The 13,190-nt window shown below is 30.8% G+C and overlaps 2 protein-coding genes across 4 annotated transcripts; both read left to right on the top strand.

Moving 5' to 3' along the window:
* The first annotated feature begins 5,124 nt into the window (after positions 1-5,124).
* Positions 5,125-7,718, top strand: LOC109170372 (probable WRKY transcription factor 51). Of its 2 annotated transcripts, none has more exons than XM_019319456.1 (3): positions 5,125-5,619; positions 5,714-5,863; positions 7,442-7,718. In XM_019319456.1, the coding sequence occupies exons 1-3, from the start codon at positions 5,315-5,317 to the stop codon at positions 7,641-7,643; spliced, it is 657 nt and encodes a 218-aa protein (XP_019175001.1). In that variant the 5' UTR covers positions 5,125-5,314; the 3' UTR covers positions 7,644-7,718. The 2 variants fall into 2 exon arrangements, with proteins under 2 accessions (XP_019175001.1, XP_019175002.1); XM_019319457.1 differs by having other exon boundaries at positions 5,125-5,616.
* A 914-nt stretch (positions 7,719-8,632) lies between these two features.
* LOC109170373 (ras-related protein Rab7) lies at positions 8,633-12,406 on the top strand. Of its 2 annotated transcripts, none has more exons than XR_002052417.1 (7): positions 8,633-8,944; positions 9,059-9,085; positions 9,313-9,412; positions 9,519-9,665; positions 10,500-10,580; positions 10,648-10,905; positions 10,941-10,963. XR_002052417.1 is itself a non-coding variant. In XM_019319458.1 (7 exons), the coding sequence occupies exons 1-7, from the start codon at positions 8,892-8,894 to the stop codon at positions 12,074-12,076; spliced, it is 618 nt and encodes a 205-aa protein (XP_019175003.1). In that variant the 5' UTR covers positions 8,640-8,891; the 3' UTR covers positions 12,077-12,406. The 2 variants fall into 2 exon arrangements, 1 of the variants encoding a protein (XP_019175003.1); XM_019319458.1 differs by lacking the exon at positions 10,941-10,963 and adding an exon at positions 12,013-12,406 and having other exon boundaries at positions 8,640-8,944; positions 10,648-10,793.
* Positions 12,407-13,190: the final 784 nt, after the last annotated feature.

The raw sequence follows: 13,190 nt of genomic DNA on the forward strand, positions 1-13,190 counted from the left end.
TAAGTAAAGTTTATAATCCTACCAAGAACGCCTTATAGTCTAATAATACCATGTTGCTCCCTTATATGGAAGGTGATACGTTCGAGTCTAAGTGGACATTTGATATAATAAGATATTTAATTTAGCTAAGTTTTACTTTAAGAAATAGAGCCAAACTTTTCGAGTGCAATTTTGTAGGTTGAAGTTACCAGATTTTGTACACAAAAATAATTGACTATGTTCAATCTGTATTTTCCTAATCTTTTCAAAGCCTCAATCAACTAAGACAATCTAGCTGGTCGGGGAATAATCTCTATGCCTCAATCTTGAGTAATCCATATTCTTCAACCCAAATGTTTTTTTATCAACTCGTATTTTTATTTTATTGAAACAATTCAACCGACACCCAGATAATAACTCCAACAATTCAATTGGCACCGGAAATTTATATCAATTTATCCATTGTAAATAAATTGACTGTTTTTTTTTTCTCATTATAAATATAAATGTCGCCATATTAGACACCATAGTGTACGTGGTTCAACTTATTGCACGTGATAAGGACTGGTCGCATTCGCAGACATGTCAAGATTATAGTGTGGATTGATGAATTGTCACGCCATTAATTTGCATTGACTATATTTTAATTTTTAGCAGTAAATGTTGTATATGTGTATGATGCAGATGCATCTATTTCCAGTCGCCATCTTATAATTAAGAAGAAAGCACTCAGAAAAGTACAAAACCACTGTTCCCTAAAGTTAGCTGTTGAATTATATTTTACTTGTATTCATACTATCTAGTCCACCATTTTTTATTTTCCAAATTAGACCCTCCATTAAATTGGTTTCGCATTGAAATGGAAGAATTGGTTTCGCATTGAAATGGAAGGAGTTTGATTCCTTCCGAATGAATTATGGGTCATAACATATATTTTGAAAAGCATGTGCTCCATTTTAACTAAAAGCTTAAACTGATAGTTGGATTGCACTATATATTATATGCTCAACATGAATCTTGAGATTCATGATATATATAAAATGGTTGAAACTGGACTTTATGGTACATAAAAGAGATTAATGCATAGCCGTATTTATTGGGTGAATAAAGAAACCATGTGCATTAGGTCCACACATGAAAGGTAAGCCGCACTAGAAAGGCCCGATGAAATAAGTTCGATTAAAAGAGTATTGATAAGAATCAAACTCGAAGTCTTTCTCATACAAAAATCATGCTTGACGCACTTACCATACTCAATTTTTTTGAAATTATTTTTTATTCTCATATTATAAATTTATTACTGAAAAATATTTAATTTTATAGAGAACCAATTCTTCTCCCAAGAAGTCAAATCCCATTTGAGATGGAGTTTTTAGAAGCTAGTTTGCATTAACATGATGAGATCTGTGCAAAAAATCTACAAAAATATCTAGCATCCTTTGACCTTGATTTGTACATTGTATGTGTGCACAAGAAAACTTGAAACTTTTTTCGAATAACATATTTCATACTTACTAAAAAGTGAAAATATTCATATATTAGTTCATAATTGAGTTAATATCATAAATTATTCTTTGAATATTGAACTAGTAATCTTTTTAGTTATCAACTTTCAATTCGACCAAAACACGTACTTTGATTGTTAAACACTTCGTAAATGCATTTTGGAAAAACCCCTAACTGAGTTGGTAAGATAATTGACTTGATGACCATAAGCTTTAAAGCTTGATTTTCGATAAAAGCTGCATATTGGTCTTCTTAATTAGTTTGAGCCGATAAGCTATGAGCAACCTACATAGGCCGACTTAATTACTTCATTGTAGTCTTTTGCCTTCTAGGTCGTCGCAAGGTGGGTTTCACCCAGAGCACATCATTGGGTAGTAGATGATGACTTTTTGAAAATTAAAAAATTAATGTATTTTGACAATATTAAAAAATAATTCTCTCTCATAAATCGTAATAATAAAATAAAAATGTGATCTCATATTAACTATATATAAAAAATAAATACTTTATATATCTATAATCTATAAAGTTATAAATACTTTATATATCTATAATCTATAAATTAACTTTATATGACTAACTCTTATTTCTATATTATATATGTTATTTTTCCCTCCTAAATTCTATCACCTTAATTATATATATTGTTCACGGCTCACCTCTTGAGTGATAATAAAACTCTTTATATACTTTGATTGTTCATTAATTTGTCGATCTTACCACAAATTAAAAAAGAAATCCACTCAATAATGAAATACAAATAATATCTAATCAAATATTATCATATAAAGAGATGAATATTATAAAGTAAATTTAAGATGAAAGTGTCATTTAAAGATTTTAATATAAGAATAATAATATTTAGCTTAACAATATGAAAATAATTTATATATTTATAATAATTTTACTTTACATTTTACAATATGATTTTTATATTTATTAACTTAAATTTTATTATTATTTATAATTAATTATATATGTTGCCATATAATTCTCTAAAAGAGATAATCATATTAAATTAACCTACATAATTTTCTAAAAGAGATAATTATAATCATATTAATTAATTTGACAATAATACATTATATTTAACATAAATCTTAACGGATAATTATTTGTGGTAAAAAATAAAAGTCAAGATACATATTTTAGTTGACTTAAGAATCGAGGATTAGTCCAGTAGTTAGATGACCATTTGTGGTATTAACTCTTTATTTTGGGGTTTGAACCTTTCACCTCTCACTCAGTGAACAATCAGATACCAATTGGCCACAAGCCACTTGGTTGGTATTAACTCTTCATAATTTCACATTGACATACATTCTCTACCAATGTAAAATAAGGTGAGCTTCAAAGTCTATTTTGAAATTTATGACACATTTCTAGAATTAATTTATCGTTCATTTTATTAATAATTTTGAGTATATAAATATATTAAAATCATATCCACACTTAAAAAAAATCAGAATTAGAATTCATTCGGACACAACCCACATCGTTAATAAATTCCACTCAAAAAGTAATACGGAATAACTCAAACTAATCACTAACATACCAACTTATATCAAAATTTCCCACATTTAAAATTTTAAATATTAAAATTCTAGACTCCCAAAAAAAAAAGAGAGAGAGAAGATAATGACAGATGCTAATCAGCCAAATGAGTGGTGGGAGTTGTAATTGGCAATGTGGCATACCACCAGTCAAATCTTGGGCGATGGAGGATTCTCCTCCCCCAACTGCTTCGAAATTTCTTAAATTAAATATGCCATGCAATCAAATAAATAAATACACAAAAATAAATGCGATAAACGTTAAACAGACAGGCTGCGAAGACAACACCAAAAAGTTGATTGGTAAAACTGAAATCAATTTTTAATTTTTTTAAAATCCTTTACCATATGGTTTTATTAGATACTAGGTAGAGATTCATTAAAATTCTTTATTTTATACTAAAAATTTTAAATTTTTATACAAAAAAAAGTGTTGAATAGATCATTGAATTTTATATTACAGAGATATGTTTGATGTTTTTTTTTTTTTTTTTTTTTTTTTCAGTTTCATGTTATAGAAATCTCAACCAAATTTATGAATTTGACTAAATTTTGGTTTTCAAAAAGGTGAAAATGGCAAATAATAAAGGTCATGGTCGCCATCCCATGAGGTGGGCAGCAGGTTCTTGGGCTCGTGGCGGCGTGCAAAATTGGCATTCCTTTCATCACTCACTGCCATGTAACTTCCACCTTGTACTATTCTTCATCCATCAGAATCTGAAAACAGAACCAAAATCCTAAAGTTTTTAACTTTTGAACTTCAATTTTTAATATTCGATTCTCCCACAAATTTAGTCCGTTCATTATTTATATCATTAGTATCTCCTATGTTCCTCCACTACTGAATTAAAGTTGTGTACATTATTCTACTACTTTCATGGTTTACGAGGTGTTAATGGCATGCTTTCTCTCGACAAAAAGAACTTATTATTCTCAAACAGAATTCTATGACTCAATTCTTTCTCATGTTTTTTACTCATCACGGGAAATGAGTGACCCACTGATACATAATTCTTATACTAAAAGGTTATAGTACGTACAATTTACCTTTTTATTACATTGTAGTATCTGTTTATCTATACTTTTTCAACCTGTTGAAGCACAAAAAGTCAACACCGCCTCTACTAAATAAGGCTTAATAGTATATAGTTTACTAATATATCCTCTATTATATACACCATCATTTCCAAGTGCCAAAATAATATTCAATTTCCAAATTTAATTGTCATTAACTTTTTATTTTTTTTCTAATTTACCATTTATTGCTTTTAACTTTTTATATGTGAGTCCTAATTTACCTTTTTCTTTTGAAGGATAAATTTGGAAAACAAAATCATATGAACCTGATTTGTTTTATTAAAAATTGTAATACATACCCTACATACATAACTATATCCCTTATAAAAATGAGACTGATGTAGCTAGTAGTACGTAAGATTATATAGCATTGTGGACGGGTATATAAAATTATATTTGTTAAAATATTTTATAGTGTTGTAAATAACGTTGTTACATGCATGTGTTTGATATAGTTAAGTTATATTATATGTTTTACCTAATAATGTGTATGATCCCATTAAACTATATTTGTATTTTTGTAACACACACGCTAGATTATACAATTGTGCATGTACCTCCCCAACTATACACCGCATATGCCACCCCTTTTCTGCACACACCCATACTAATTTGCACATTTCGTAATTTACCCACTCCATATATATATATATATATATATATATATATATATATATATATATTATTGTTTGTTAATTAAAAATTCTTTGATTTATGGGAAAATACGTATAGTTGCTATGTTAAAATTTGTTTTGAACGATGGAAGCCCTGGTAAAAAATTGCAAGGAGTTATCAACCCATAATTGAATACTGCAGTCCGGTAAATGATATATATCGTCATAACATGACATAAGGAATAACACGTAGGCAGCAGCGCTAGGGTTTTTAGCAACTCCGCAGATTGTTCAAGGAAGTTGCTGAGGAAGCTGTCTTAGAAAATGAAGCAAGCATTATTTTTTTTATATAAATGGATATATATATATGCCTCAATATATATATATATATATTTATAATGAAAAGGCCAATTGAAGCTAGCTAGCAAGCACAACATTATATTGTAGTATGCTCTCACTTTTTTCTCTTCTCAATACCCAAAGTCTTCGCTGCTTTTCTTTCAGTCTTCTTCCTGATCTGATAAGCTTTCTTAATTCAGTAGCTTACTCTCTCTCTCTCTCTCTCTCATCTTCAATTCTCAGACCATGTCTGCCCCTACTTTTCTTGAACCAAACCCTAATCTTAATTTCACTGCTCCTTTTTCCTCAAACATAATCCCAGATTATGATTACTGTTATCAAGATTTAGATTTGTTCTGTGCTGATGATGATCATAATCTTTTTTCTGATGATTTTACATCATCTAATGATAATACCTTTGGGTACCCATCATCTGATCTGTCGCAAACTACTCCTGTTGTCTTGCCTGAGAAAAGCAATAATTCCACCACTGGAAGCTCAAGCTGCTCATCTGATGGAATGCCAATGAATACCAATTATATGCCAGTAATGTTAGTCCCCAAGATCAGACCCAGTTCCATTTAGTTTTCTGGGTTTCTTTAATTAATTATGATTTTGATGGTTTTTTTTCCCAATATTTTGCAGGAAGTGCAAAAGGGAGATGAAGAAAGGGCCAAAGATGAAGGAGAAACATGCGATTGCCTTTAGAACAAGGACTGATCTTGAGGTATTGGATGATGGATATAAATGGAGGAAATATGGGAAGAAGAAGGTCAAAAGTAACTCTTATCCAAGGTAAATAACTCAGAACTAATCGAAGATGAACTGTCTACATATGCATTGTTTTTTTTTTTTTTTTTTTTTTTTTTTTTTTTTTTGAATGAAGAGTGAAATCTGGGTTACTAGGCAAATTTCACATTGTGACCCTGTCGAGAAGGTTGAGTCTGACTAACTTGGCTGGGTTGCCCTATCTATATATATGCATTATTTGATATAAACAATACATATAGTATATATATCTTACATAGTAAGTATATATGTTTTACTTCATTCTGGATGTTCAAAAGCTGTTCAAAACCTCATCAGATCAATATGATTTCTTTATTTTAGTAATTAACATAATCAGATGATCAGACTTAACAACATACATCAGATCATTTAACTTGTGGGGGAAGAAAAGAGTGAAAAGACACAAATAAAACTAATTTAATTCCACATGCAAATAAAAAGCAACCCTCTTGCATAAACAAGACAATTAACCTCAGAAAAGACAATTTAGTTTTGAAAATCACAGTATTATATATTTCAATTGTTGTACAATCGAAAACTGTTGTTTAAGCTACATGTGGCCATTAATTATTATAGAGATGTCCCTTGAAGTAGGTAGCCATTGTCTTCTACATGTTAATCCCAGAACATATATATATATACATCCTCATGATGCAAGTGGATGGTTAATGGTTGACAAGCTAAGTATATGTATATATGAAACTTAATTCTTTCTTTTTCTTAGAGCTGTCATCTTTGATTAGTTTCAATTCATTCAATTATTGTGGTAATAATAACACAACTAAATCAGTATTAAATCTGATGATTCTTTATTCTCCAAGATGATGATGATATAATCTAACTATATTGAATTAATCAACTATCTACCTGCTAAACCATGCATGCTGTGGATTATCTTGCTTTAAGCTAATAAGCAGTATCATCATGCAAATGAAAATTTTTATATGATTATGTAGTGTCTCAAGTAGTTTTGTGGAGATAGACAGATAGTTTAAAATCTTGTAGTTCATGCAATGTTGGAATAGGTCTGAAATTTTTTTCCATTTTCATGTATAATGTATTAATCTATCTCATTCTTTTTAAAATTTTTCATTATATTTAGTACGTACAAAAGAGAGTATATATCTTTTTCATAATTAAATAGTTACGTTATATCTAATTCAAAATTTACCATGTATGAGATTTTATTCTATATATATATATATATATATATATATATATATATATATATATATATATATATATATATTCTTTTGTAACTTCACTGCACAATCATATAGTAATTTCCATGCATAATATATATTGAGCATATATTCTTGCTTCTATTAAGCCACTAGAAATTATAAGTTTATAACCAAGTGACATGCTTTCTTGCAGCTAATAGATAATGGATAAACTAAAACAGCTTCATCTATTATATTATTTCATGAAATTAAATTATCACCACCATCATCAATGGTATAATATTTGAATATTATTTGATGATGACTTATATATATATATATATATACATATATATTTATAAAAAGTCAGTTGTTTGGTATATCTCGCTGACTAAAAGTTTAATTTACCGTGTGAAAATAGGAACTACTACAAGTGTTCGAGTGGAGGATGTAAGGTGAAAAAGAAGGTGGAAAGAGACCAAGATGATGCAAAATATTTGATAACGACGTACGAAGGGGTACACAACCACGAAAATTTATATGTAATATACTATCAAGGAATGCCTGCAACTCTTGCAAGCAATGGCCTCTCTCTCCCACCAGCTTCACTACAGCCTTATTGATGGAGGTAGCTAAGACTGAGCCATGGAAGCTAAGCTAGAGACTATGCTTCTCTACGTAATTCTCTGTTTATACATATATATATATATATATATATATATATATATATATATATATATATATATATATATATATATATATATATATATATATATAGGAAACCTGGAAATGACTACTTGTGTATGTATGTATTTAACCACTACCACTTCTATCTCTTCTACCTTGTTTGTGTATTACAGTATTATTTAACCACTACTACTTCTATCTCTTTCTGATTTTACTTTTCTTACCAACTAAATGTGGACTTGTTTATGGTCCAAACACTTCAATCCACCTGTCTAACATCATGTCATCATCAACCCTTAGTACATATATATCAATTGAACTAATTTCTCTTTTTAAATTAAACATGTGAATTATTTATAAGCTTGGTATAATATTATCCATGATTTATTTCATAAATTAAAGATTGAGTTTACATATAGTACATAGTACAAAAAAGAACATAAAAATTGAACAATTTGCGTTTGTCGTGACAAAAAATAGACGCACGTAAAGTGATGCGGTGACATATTTGTAATTAAATTGAACAGTTTGTGTCTGTTGTGGCATATAACTCCCCGAGAGTGTGCATTGAATTTGCCAGTCACAATGAGGTAAATCAGTTTAAATTTTTTATAACTAACTACTTCAAATAAAAAAGTCAATAGACCGATTATTTATAATTAACTAGTTTAAATAAAAAAGGTTAATAGACCATTATTGTGGAAAGTCGAACTACTAATTTTATAATTATCAAGTTAAAAATATGACTAACTTGACTAAGATTGCGATTCTACAGCCGTGCAAATTTGATAATTGGCTTTGTGCCCTTTCCCGTAATTATCTTTTTTTTTTTTTTGAAGGCTCTTTCCCATAAATTTAATTTTATTAGTCTGACGAAATTAAAATTTTATTTTAAAATTCGCAGCGTGAATCATGTCTTGCTGTTTATACATAAACAAACCCATATAGGTTAGCATTAATAAAAATAATTTTTTAAAAATAAAGAAGGTAAAATGGCCGGCTTTGGGTTCGTCGGCCACACGACCGAAATATTGATTAAAATTGAGGAAGATCGAAATTGGCGCCCCTTGCTTTCCTGTCGTGATTCCCTGTAAGCATCCAATCCCCAAAATTTCTCCGAGCAATTTTGACCCAGATTTGGAAGCCGGAAAAACACAAAGGAGCTTTGCTCAGTTAACGTCGTCATGTCGGCGCGTAGAAGAACATTGCTTAAGGTCATCGTCCTCGGCGATAGTGGGTATGCTTTTTCTTTTGATTTTTACTATTGTTCTATTTCTGATCCTGGCCTCCTGGGGTAATGGCGTTAGCTTTTATGTTATAAAAATTAATCTACCTTATTGCATTTTTACAGGGTCGGTAAAACTTCATTGATGAATCAGTATCCTTTTCCATAGTTTTTTTAATTGAACTTTTAGTTTCTAATTAATTATATCTGGCGTTCTTTGTTAGTATGAGATTTAATGCGGAACTTTTTTGTTTTGTTTTGAATTTGGTTGGAAATTTAGAGGTTTATTTATTTTATTTCCATTGCATTTTTTGTAGTTGAGATGTTGTGTGACATCTACTTAAGATTAGGTAGATATGGGACCTTAACTGCATCTATAGATATGTTCATAAGAGGTTCAGTCATCAGTATAAAGCCACGATTGGTGCTGATTTTGTAACAAAGGAGCTCCTAATTGATGATCGGCTTATTACTCTACAAGTGAGTTTTTAGCTTTGTGAAACGGTTACTTCACTGTTTGCATGTTTTGAGTGGATGTGGATCAATTTATTTGCTCGATAAGTTTGCATTGTGAGAATTTTTGTAGATTTGGGACACGGCTGGGCAAGAGAGATTTCAGAGTCTAGGAGTTGCGTTTTACAGAGGGGCAGATTGCTGTGTTCAGGTCTATGATGTCAATGTAATGCGATCTTTTGATAACCTTGACAATTGGCATGAAGAATTTCTCAAGCAGGTTGGCTAGTCCTTCTTTCTGAGGCATAAGTGCTCATTGCATACATATATTTTTGTCTTGTTGTAATGTATATGACTGGGGGAATGGAATAGGGAGAAGCATTTAGGATGCCTTCTCAAGGTTTCTTGTAAGATGGTTTAAATTTGAGGGCATTGATAATTTGATACTCGATAAAAAATTATTAATCTGTTTCTCATGCGTTGACAAAGTTAATTGTGTTTGGCCACAAACACATTCCTAGAAATGAGAAAATTGGATTTTACCTTGTCTAACTTAGACTGCATCACAGACAACACATCAAGAGTAAATTCATCTATCAAGATGACAAGTTTACAAGTGCAAGACATAGAGACTTCATTACTCACCTGTCTGCAATTTACCCTTTCTTTATTTTACAACTCATTATGTGTTTGACACTCCCAGTCACACCATGAATAAATAGAGAACACTGGTATAAAAGACACCTCAAGAAAAGCCCTTTGGGCATGAACTCCTCTCTCTCCCTCTCTTTATCTTCTTCACTTCACTCTGAATGGCACCCTTTTCTTGCTTTTTTTATCATACCAACTACATTAGGATCTTCACCTACTTCTAGGCACAAGTAGATGACTCATATAATTGCCAATTGGCTTAGAAATTTTTTAAAAACATGTGCCAAATATTGCTTTGAATCTGCCAATTCCAACTTCAAAGCTGACTGGCCAGATTGACTTATCATGTGATCTTCACTTGTACACACTTGTCATGTGGTTGCAGTACTAACAAAAACTTCATCTTCCCATTTTTAGCTTGGGTTGTCCATTTTATATTAATTTTCAGCAAATTGATATGCAGGCTAACCCATCTGACCCGAAGACATTTCCTTTTATTTTGTTGGGAAACAAGGTCGATATAGATGGTGGAAATAGTCGAGTGGTAAGATTTTGTATTTTATGTGCTCTTGAAATGTTATTACAGTAGAATACTAATCATCTCTGCACAGGTTTCTGAAAAGAAAGCCCAGGAGTGGTGCACTTCCAAAGGGAATATACCTTACTATGAGACATCTGCAAAAGAGGATTTGAATGTAGATGCTGCATTCTTTTGTATTGCAAAAACTGCTTTAGCCAATGAGCATGAGCAAGATATGTAAGTGTTTGTTACTTTGTTATGAATTTGCAAAATTGTTAAATATCTGTGCGTTGTGATGCGATGAGAAACATCTTTTATTGTGTATGCTCACCCCACATAAAGCTTAGAGGACTGGGTAAAGGTAGAACTATCAAAACCAACGGAGAATATATTGTTTTGCTTGTGAGGAAAAAAAATGTGTCTATACAGGCAGCATAATAGTTATTCAACAAATAATAGGTTGTAAGTGAATTTAAAACCTCTGATAGGTGTTTTTCCCAGAAAATGGAAATTTTTAATGCAATATCTTGTAGAGCTGATTTTGGCAATTGGGATATGAACTTTGAAGGTGCACTTTCAACTGTATACTGGTGTTACATTTGTTTTGGTGATTTTTTTAACTTGCTAATTCATTGGGGAGGTCATTTGTGAATAGCCATGAGGAAGACTTGTGAGCTGTATATTACCATAAATATTTCAGACCATGCATGAAATCTTACACAAGCTCTTTAAAGAGATGACGTTATTATCTGTTACAATTTTGTGAATATTTTTGAGTTAATAGATATGAATATTTCAGTATATTTGATGAGGACATTGACCTTCATTTGAGTTCTTTCCTTAAAATCATAGCGGAAGTAATTTCAATCTTTATGCAAATTATATCGTATATCACTATATCTACTAACACTGAGCTATTGGATATGTGAGTGGGTCTCGTGCTAATGTCATGTGCAAGCCACTTGCTTGTACAGCAATTTGAGTGTTGTGTTTTGGGACATTAATTTATTATTTCCTATATTTTGACATAGATTATCTTATCATACCTTGTATATATTACGAAAGCCAAATTACTTAGCAGTCACTCCATTCCATTTATGAGACTTTCCTTTTTGATATGCCGTAATGTTTTACACACTTGCCCTTTTATCTTGGGTTCAATTCTATTATTACATCACTGTTCTTTGGTTGAAAATAGGCAGTTGATATGGATTGAGGGACTAATTGCTTGGATGTGACTCACATGTTCCCTATTAGGGAATACTTTTGACAAGCACAATGCATGCTTATATCTGCAATAATTTTTCGTCTTCTTAAATTTGCTCTATATTCCTTTATCGAAGTCGTAACTGATCTTGCTCCTCAGCACTAGTCATAAAATTTTACTAGCGTTTCATGTTCAAGCTCCTAACTTTACATTGGATTCCGATATCTTCTTCGTTTTCCTTCTTTCCAGATACTTCCAGGGACTTCCTGAGGCCATTTCAGATACTGAGCAAAGAGGTGGTTGTGCATGCTAATTTCAAGGGTGGTGATCAATTTTGGAGCATTTTTTTTTTCCTCTTGCAACCTAATCTTTCCAGTAACACTGTCCATTCATTTTTGTACTCACTGTACACTAAGCTCTTGAGATTTGACCCTTTGCTTAACTACTACTGTATTGTTGTTTCCTCATAGAGGCTCAGGAACTCACACCCCCCACATACATTTGCAGCCTGGATTGACTGCTTGTATTTCATTCTTAACCTCTCATAATAATTTTAATTTGGCTGTTATTTTTTTTCAATTCTTGAATCCTGGAAACCCTTCTTCTAACTATGAATGTAATAGGCTTTGCCTCAGCTGTTACTGAATTATAAGCCTACCTGGAAATCTGCAATTATTAGCCTACTTGCAACCATTGTTGTACGTCATGTTTTATTAGAAGTACAAAGAGAGGATACAACATTATCGAGCTCAACTTGATCATTTGGCAAGAAAGATCGAGTTAATTAGTTTATTCAATTACAAATGTTGTTATTATTTTTTACACCGATATATAAATTAATTCAGTCAAATCTGAGTTGAATTTGTGTCAAAATCAACTACCTTAGTTGAACTTAAATTGAAATCAACTATTTAAGTTGAATCTATGTTGAAATCAACTATGAGCAAACGTTGAATCTATGTTGAAATCAACTATGAGCAAAATGAGTTACAATTAAAATTTTGAATTTCTCTCATAAATGATGAAAAATAAAATTGAAAGGAATATTCGGTGATTTGTACTGTCTCAGAATTCATAATTGAACTTAAGTGAAAATCAATTATCTTAGTTGAACTTATGTCAAAACCAATTATGAGCATATGTTACAATTGAAGAATTTCCCTGTAATATCAAGTTATCAACATGTCAAAAATGATGAAAAATAAAATTAAAAGGAATATTCGATAGTTTATACTGTTTCATAATCGATCCAACTTCAGTCAAACTTACGTTGAAACCAACTATGAGCATAATGTGTTACAATTGAAAATTTGAATTTCCCCCATAATATTAACATGCCAAAAATGATGATGAAAAATAAAATTAAAAGGAATAGCTACTGTTTCAAAATTTATAATTGAATTTAAGTCAAAATCAACTACCTTAAT

The sequence above is a fragment of the Ipomoea nil genome, unplaced genomic scaffold (genome assembly GCF_001879475.1).
Source record: "Ipomoea nil cultivar Tokyo-kokei standard unplaced genomic scaffold, Asagao_1.1 scaffold3321, whole genome shotgun sequence".
Lineage (NCBI taxonomy): Eukaryota > Viridiplantae > Streptophyta > Magnoliopsida > Solanales > Convolvulaceae > Ipomoea > Ipomoea nil.